General features: G+C 54.0%; 1 protein-coding gene across 1 annotated transcript; it reads left to right on the top strand.

Moving 5' to 3' along the window:
• The first annotated feature begins 2973 nt into the window (after positions 1–2973).
• Positions 2974–8148, top strand: C1H9orf152 (chromosome 1 C9orf152 homolog). The gene is made up of 2 exons (XM_004600453.2): positions 2974–3166; positions 7640–8148. Exons 1-2 carry the CDS (start codon positions 2974–2976, stop codon positions 8146–8148), a joined length of 702 nt encoding a protein of 233 aa, XP_004600510.2.
• The last annotated feature ends 237 nt before the right edge of the window (positions 8149–8385 follow it).

Genomic DNA, 8385 nt, shown 5'->3' on the forward strand with positions numbered 1-8385 from the left:
CTGTGCTTTCTCGAGTCTTCCAATGACTTGATCATTTAGGAATCAAGATGATGACTTTGCTCAGAGTGACTTAAGTCCTGTTCCCAGGGATCTATGAGGGTCTCATACCTAGGGAGATCAGGAGGTTCTGCTACCCCATTTTCACCACCTTTATCTTTCATGTTTCTTTCCTTTCCCTCCTTAAACAAGGGGTTGTTCCTCTTTACATTTTTCCTATCGTTATGATTTCAACTTTATTTTCCCCCTCCTACCTGCCCCTTACATACTGGTCTTCCCAGGCTTGGTATCTTTGAAGTTGTCTCCAAAAGTGAATTCTGTCTTCAATCCTAAGACTTAAGATACCATATATCTGAATGGTATATATGACTCAACTTTTAACAACATGATAGTATCTTTTATAGAAGAGCTTAATAGCCCCTCAGTGAAATACAACAATCTTCACACACTTTCCTCTAAGGAAACTTTTTAGATCATTTTCAGCAGTTTATTCATAACAAACAATACAAAATAAATTATTTCGGTTCTGCTTTGGGGCAGGGGTTAGGGTTCAGATGGAAACATCTGAAATATGATGGTGAGAATGTGTAATGGTGGTGCGATTGGTGTTCAAGTATTAAATATAATCAATTATTGTGATCTAGTTTATAAAAATAAAATAAAATGTAAAGAATCAGGAGGAAAAAAAAGACTTCAGATACCATCCATTAGCTGGAGACTTCCATTCTTCCATTATGAGGCCCATGAGGGCCTTTTCTCCTTGACGACCCTCTCCCAGGAGAGCGTGTACACATCCCAACTCAAGCCAGGGTGAGTTGGCTTTGATAAGGTGGGAGAAAGAGACAAAAAAACACTCTAAAAAGCCACAAAATAGCCCAGAAGATTAAGGAGTCTTGGAGAAGCTCCACCCCTCAGACCATTCACCTTATTTCAACAAGTTGCTTCTAGAACAAAGTGAGTGACTAGAACTTAAATTCTGAGACGGGATGGGGTGGAGAAAGTCGAACTACAAAGAGAATTCTCCCTTCCATCAAACGTGGCTCTCGAGCTCCCACAAGCTAATGGGGAAACCAAAAAGGGAAGTGGAAGAGCTACTTTGGACCATCTCTCAGTCTGTATGTTTGCCTGGCCATGTCATGGTCATAAAAACCAGCCTAATAATGAGCTGTGAATCAGGCGAATGACAAGTGTGCTCCAGCTCAGAGCGGGTGATGCTTTTACAAGCCAAGGATTGCCCAAGATTGCCAGCCAATGACCTGCCAGAAGCTAGGTCAGAGGCATGGAGGGATTCTCTCATGGAACCCAGAAGACACCAAGCCTCGCTCACACTTTGATCTTGGACTTGAAAGTCTTCAGATCTAGGAGACAATATATGCCTGTTGTTTAAGACAACCCATTTGTGGTTCTCTGTTATGGCAGCCTTAGCAAGTGAATATATTACTGAATACAATTTACACATGCTCCTCCTCTCATCCCCCTTTTTCAGGACAAGGTTACATCCAACGAACCTTCTAAACCTTCTAAACCTTCAATGAGCCTAAATCCAACCTCTCCTCTGTATCCAAAACCTCTGGGAGTGCTTTGGGGAACAGGATAGTCTATGAGTTCCAAGAGAGATAGAAATCCTGGGCTGTAGACAGATGGATCAAGGAGAGGCACAGTAGGTGTAGGGGTGAGGGGTGGGTGGGGAGGGGATCTAAGACTTCCAGAGGAGCAGGGATGTTGGGACTGGCAAGTACCCCCTGAGGACCTACAAGCTGTGGGTAAAATAACCCCCATCTCACTGCCTGAATAGAGAATGATGGAGCCAGACAGCTGTTCATCAAAGGCACAAAGAGGTGAGCTAGAGGGCAGGAGAGACCATACAGCAGGCAAGGTGCTTGCCTTGCACCCTACAGCCAATCCGAGCTCAACTCCAGTGGCTTGTGGTCTCCCAGCACCTCCAGAAGGGGTGAATCCTTAAGCCCAGAGCCAAGAGTAAGTTCAAAATACGGCCAGGTGTGGTCCCAAAACAAAACAGGTGTTCTAGAGACCAAGGTTTCTCTGGATTCTGTCCCCAAGGCTGATTTCAGAGCAGGGTGTTCTCCTGGGATGTTGGGGAGAGGCACTGAGTGGAGATCTTGGATCAGGGATACCACGAGTCATAGCTACAGCAGTTTTATTTATTTATTTATTTATTTATTTATTTGGTTTGGGGCAGCCAAACCCAGAGATGTTCAGGGGCTCTTCCCTGGCTCTGTACGCAGAAGCCACTCCTGGTGCTGCTCTGGGGCCCCTTGGTGCCGGGGATCCTGTATGCAACGCCTGTGCTTGGCGCGTGCGTGGCTCTACCCTTCCTCCCCCACCTGACATGAGGCTGAACACTGTGTGCCTACCTGCAGCCGCCAATCAAACCAACCAGGCAGGTTTGCGGCCAGCGTCCTGGTTCCAGTCCCAGAGGTGTGTGCTGGACACGCACTTGGCGTTCCAGGCAGGCTGGGCAGGTGGCAGAAAGTTGCTCATTCTGCTGCTGCCGCTCTGGGAACTGGATTCAAAAGCCCAGCGGGACCCCGCAGACCCGTCCTGGCTGCCAGGGGGACGGACCAGCAGCGCTCAGCAGCTCTTCCCCCCACCCCGCCACGCCTCCCCCACTCCTCCTGGCTGTCCCCCATCACGGCTCCTCCACCCCTTCCACCCCATTCATCTCCTTTGCTACCACTCCCCACTGCTGCCCCTTTCGTGCTCCCCCAACCTCCTATCTCAGCCCTCCCCTTCCCCTTCTCCTCTCACCCCACTCTTTTCTCTTTCCCCTATACACCCCTCCCCCTAGCACCGCTCTTCCCCATCTCTCTGCTGGAACCCCATTTTCTTTCGTCCCCTTACCTGCCTGTCCCCCACCTTCGCCGCAAGCAGGCAGCCTGGCCTTTCTTGGTTCCTTTCTGACCGCCCCTCCCGCCCCACCCCTCCGTGTTTGCTTTGCTCCCGGATCCCGAGCAGATGAAGGGCTCGCCCTGCCCTTGTCCTGCCCTGCCCAACTTCTGGCTGCTGGGGTCCCGCTTCATGGCGGAAGGCCCCGGGACCCCAGCCCTGGGGAACGGCCCCCGGCTCAGCATCCCCCTCCTGCGAGCCCAGTACGAAGGGCAGAGGCGCCAGCAGCGGGCACAGGCGCACGTGGTGGTGCTCCCGACAGGTAGGGCGGGGCTGAGGGGGCGGGGTGGGGGTGGGGCGGCGGGCGCACCGGGTCTTGGGTGGGAAGGGCTGGGGGTTCTGCAGCTGTTGCGGGGGCTGGGGGTGGGAGGGGGTCGCCTCGCCAGCAGAGCCCGGAACCAGAGTTCAGCTGTTGGCTGACGGGTTCAGATCTTGCTGGACTGGTCAGCCTGGTGAGTGCAACCCTCCCCCCGCCGGGCATTGGAGGGGGGCCATGGCCTGCTCCCTGTCCTGGCTGCGTCTCACCGGCAAACCAGAGGAACTCGCTCCACTCCGCAGTGGGGAGATGTGGTGTTCCCCACCGCCCGTGCCACTGGCCAGATGGGCCAAGGCCCTGCGTCACAGTCCCCGGGAGCACAGTGCTCTCCCCTCGGGGCCCCACAGCCCCCAAAGGAAACTGGTGGCGGAAGCCACCCTGCTCCTGCGCGCTGCTGCCTCCTCTTGCTGTCTCCTCCTCCTCCCTACTTCTCTTTTGTTGTTTTGGGTTTTGCACCTGACAGTGGCCAGGGTTCACTCCTGGCAGGTCCTTGGGGGACTGCATGCAGGGCCAGAAGCCAACCCCAGGTCAGGCGCTTGCAAGGCAAATACCTTCCAGCCCTACTCTCTACCGGCCCACTCCTAAATGTGTTACTCTGTATGGGTCGGGTAACTTTTCCTTTCCTTTTTTTTTTTTTGGCTTTTTGGGTCACACCCAACGATGCTCAGGGGTTACTCCTGGCTCTGCACTCGGAAATTACTCCTGGTGGTGCTTGGGGGACTATATGGGATGCTGGGGATTCAACCCAGATTGGCCGTGTGCAAGGCAAACGTCTCATCCGGTGTACTATTGCTCCAGCCCCCTGGGATCGGGTAACTTTTTACAAAGTTAATTTAGAAGAAATGCATGGAAGGGCTGCAGAGATAGTACAGGGGGTAGGGCACTTGCCCTACATGCAGCGACCCAGTTCAATCCCCGGCATCCCATATGGTCCCAAGAAAAGAGGTTTTGGGGCTGGAGCGATAGCACAGAAGGTAGGGCGTTTGCCTTGCACACGGCCAACCTGGGTTCGATTCCCAGCATCCCATATGGTCCCCCGAGCACTGCCAGGAGTAATTACTGAGTGCAGAGTCAGGAGTAACCCCTGAACATCTCTGGGTGTTACCCAAAAAGAAAAAAAAAGAAAGAAAAGAAAAGAGGTTTTCAGTGGGAAATGTTTGAGACTCCCTGCTCTGAGAGAGGGAGGAAGGGGGTCGCCCGAGAGATCCAGGGACCTCTGGGCGCTGGGACTTTGCTGGTTCCTGCACAGTCCAGCAGTCTTACCCCAGCTGGGCTCAGGGCTTACAGGGACAGCCTCATCTGGAACAGCACGCATGCGGCCTTTTGCTGACAAAAGTGACCCCTCTGGGTGGGAGATGCCCATCTCCTAGAACTTGGGCCTCTGTCACCAGTGACCATAGTTCCAGTCCCCCTCCCACTGCCACCGCATCCATCTCCTCCCCAGTGTTCATCCAGCCAGTCACTTGCAGTTCCTCGCTTAACCCCCTAACCAAGGGGAGCCCCATGCTAAACACTAAATCCAGAAACCCTGCACCTCCAATCCATGTGGGGAGCTTGTCCAAAGATACCCCAAACTCAGCATACCCCCCCAATCCCCATGCAAGCACTTTTCTCTCTTAGCTCTGTCCTTCTCAGAGACCAGGGGAATGACAGGACGGAAGGGAGATCCTGGAGCTCGCGTTCCCAGCATCCTCTAAGAGGAAAGGGCCGTCGGTCACCCTGAACAGGACTACGAGACAGCTGGTAGTAGCTGCAGCTGCTGGGACACTAGGATGTCCTAGATCAGGAACAGCTGAGGGCTCTTGTTGCATTAGAGCAGGAAGGATACTATTTGGAAATTTCTAGAACTTAGACCTCATTTTGCCGACATGGAGTAAGCTACCTCCAGGCCCATTCTTTTATGAGTCATCATCATCATCATCATCATCATCATCATCATCATCATCATCATCATCATCATCATCATCCCATTGATTGTCGAATTTCTCGAGCGGTCTCAGAAACGTCTCCATTCGTCCTGGACCTGAGATTTTAGAAGCCTCTCTCTACTCATCCTTCCCAACAGTGCCGCCTTGAAGGCTCTTTCAGGGTCAGGGGAATGAGACCCAGCTTGTTACTGGTTTTGGCATATGAATACACCATGGGGGCCTTGCGAAGCTCTCCCATGTGGGCAGGAAACTCCCGGTAGTTTGCCAGGATCTCTGAGAGGGAGAAGTAGGCTATAAGATGCTTTTGGGAACTTGCTTTTAAGTCTCTGGATGCTGGCCGATGATGGGATTCCACGGCGCCGGGGGCAGTCCCTGGGTGTGACCGCCTAGCTACTGGGAGATTGGAAATCTTGGTGGTGGAGGCCCAGTCCTGATCCGAGCAGGCTTAGAGATCTCAGCTCTGGGTCCCACACACCTGGGTTCCTCTGGCGGTACCTTCATGCATGAGGCTCATCCGAACATGTGGAGAGGGGCCTTGAGCATGGCTGTGGCTAGGTTCCGGAGGTCTTCGGCTGCCAGGAGCTCTGCTCGGGGCGGGGAGGGAAGCTGGAGCTCATCCCCTCTGAGGGATCCCACAGAGTCTCTTTTATGAGTCCTTGGGGAAAAAAATCCTACCCTTCCAAATGTAACCCAGCATCTTTTAGTGACTCCTGGCTCTGTGCACTGGGATTTCTTCCCCTCCTACACACAAAGTATGTGTCCCAACCTCAACCCAGTGTTTTGAGATGCATACATTGACCTAGGAGCCAATCCCAATGGGCTGCATCTCCTGGGGTCTCTGTTCTGCTGGGTACAGAAGATCAGGATGTTCTAATGTCCCTTGGCTTCATGGCATGAATATCTATTGCTTTCTCTTACCGTGTGTAAAAAGAAACAGTTGTAGTCAGACACATGTGACATAGACATTACCATCTTCTGAAGCACGCAGTTCAGTGCTGGGGACTGTTATGGCCCACACAGTGGTAAAATTATGTCCCTGAGGGACCCGAGAGATAGTACATCAGGAAAGGTGCTTGCCTGGTATGTGGATGACCTGGGGTTGATCCCCCATCACCCCATATGGTTCCCATATGATCCTTAAGTACAGAGCCAGGAGTCAACCCTGAGCACTGTGGGGTGTAGCTCCAATGCAAAGCAAACAACAGAGGGGCTGGAGGCTTTTGTCTTGCACAAAACCAATGCAGGTTCAATCCTTGGCACCCCATATGATCCCCTGAGCCTGCCAGGAGTGACCCCTGAATGCAGGGCCCAGAGCAAGTCCTGAGCATCACCCAAAACAAACAAACAAAAAACCTGAAACAGAACAAAAACCAACCAAACAAAAACCAAGAAAAAAATGATGTCTGTGAGGAAGAGGAGAGATGCCGGCTCACATGTCTGGAGTCTGAAGTGAGCTCAGAGAAGAGCAGTTGCTGCCAATGGGCCCCCCAAGCCATGTCTGCAAGACCCAGACAGGCTGAGTGGGTTCTCCAGAAAAATCCTGCTTCCACCTAGGGGACACCCTTGATGTAATCTAGGAACCCAGACACCTCCCCCATCTCCTTCCCCAGGCACAGCCTGTGCGGGCAGTGTGCCCCCTTGGGCCCCACCACTCTCAGCTGAAACGCTGCTTCCCTGCATCCTCCTTGGGCTTGTGACTCAACTCTCACCCATGGCATTGGTTCCCTGCAGAGGTTCGAAAGTAGATCCATCTGTGGGGTGTTTCTCGACCCCACCTCGGTACTTCCTTGAAGATGTGGCTTTCACATTCACTCCTTCCCAGGACTTATAGAATACACAGTGGCTGGAACAGCGAATGTGCAGCCTCTTGGTGACAAAAGTAACCCCTCTGGGAGGGAGATGCCCATCTCCTAGGACTCGGGCTGCTGTTACTAGTGACCATCATTCCAGCCTAGCATGCAATAAGTGCTCAATTTTTAAGTATTTGTTGCATGAATACCTGTGTGTGTGATTGAGGGGAGAGGAAGGAGAGGGAGAGGGAGAGAGAGAGAGAGAGAGAGAGAGAGAGAGAGAGAGAGAGGAAGGGAGAGGGAGAGGAAGAGGGAGAGGGAGAGGGAGAGGGAGAAAAAGAGAGAGAGGGAGATGGAGAGGGACAGTGACAGAGAGGGAGAGAGAGAGGGAGAGGGAGAGGGAAAGGGAGAGAGGGAGAGGGAGAGGGAAAAGGAGAGAGGGAGAGGGAGAGGGAGAGGGAGAGGGAGAGAGGGAGAGGGAGAGGGAGAGGGACAGCTGTGCAGATGTGGGTGTGTGCCCATGCTTCTGTAGCTGGGACGGTGTGTGTCCACATATACACCCGTGCAGTGTCCTGGGGACCCAGCCTCCTCAACGTGTGGAGGCACAGCTCCCCTGCCACATGAAAACTGTGGGACCCTCCTAATAAGGGCAGTTCACACCCCCCTTCCCGTGGTGACCCAGCTGTGCCTTGTGTTTGCAGGGGGGCATGCGCCTGCTCCGGGCGAGCCCATGGTCAGCGCCGTCTGGATCAACCAGGAGAGAAGGCTCTCTCTGCCCCCCGAGGAGGGGCGCCCCACGGCCGACAGAGCCTGCCCCCACACGCCCGGCTCCCCCTGGCACACACACCTCCAGATGCACCGCTTCGCTCAAGCCTTCCTCCAGGAAGCCAACCGAGAGGCAAGACCCCAGGACCCGCTCACGGGGTCTGAGCCCCGGCCGCCTCAGCACGGAGCCCCCGGTTTGCACGAACACCCTCGGGGGACACAGTGGGGGACAAAGACCCAAGAGGCGGCCCAGAGCACCTGCCAGGTGGACGGACCCCCAGCCGCCGCCGCTGAGGGAAACAGCCTCCACGTGGGCCTCCAGTGTCTGCCTTCCCTCAGGAGCGCACCCAGGTCTGGAAAACCTGCTCACTACCCCTTCCCCCAGCGGAAAGCGCCCCGGATCTCCCAGGCAGCGCGGAACCTGGGCTTATACGGTCCTGAATGAGGCTTTCCAGCCGCCAGCCAGGATGCTACCCCGAGTCCTCCCCAGCTTCATCAGATACGGAGACTGAGCCCTCCAGGGACCTCTAGCTCGACCCAGAAATGGTTGGCTTTTTTTCTTTTTTTTTTTAGGGAGGTGGAGAGGCGGGGTCACACCTGATGATGCTCAGGGGTTACTCCTGGTTCTGCACTCAGGAATCACTCCTGGGGGTATTGGAGGACCGTATGGGATGCTAGAGAT

Source organism: Sorex araneus, chromosome 1, assembly GCF_027595985.1.
Source record: "Sorex araneus isolate mSorAra2 chromosome 1, mSorAra2.pri, whole genome shotgun sequence".
NCBI lineage: Eukaryota > Metazoa > Chordata > Mammalia > Eulipotyphla > Soricidae > Sorex > Sorex araneus.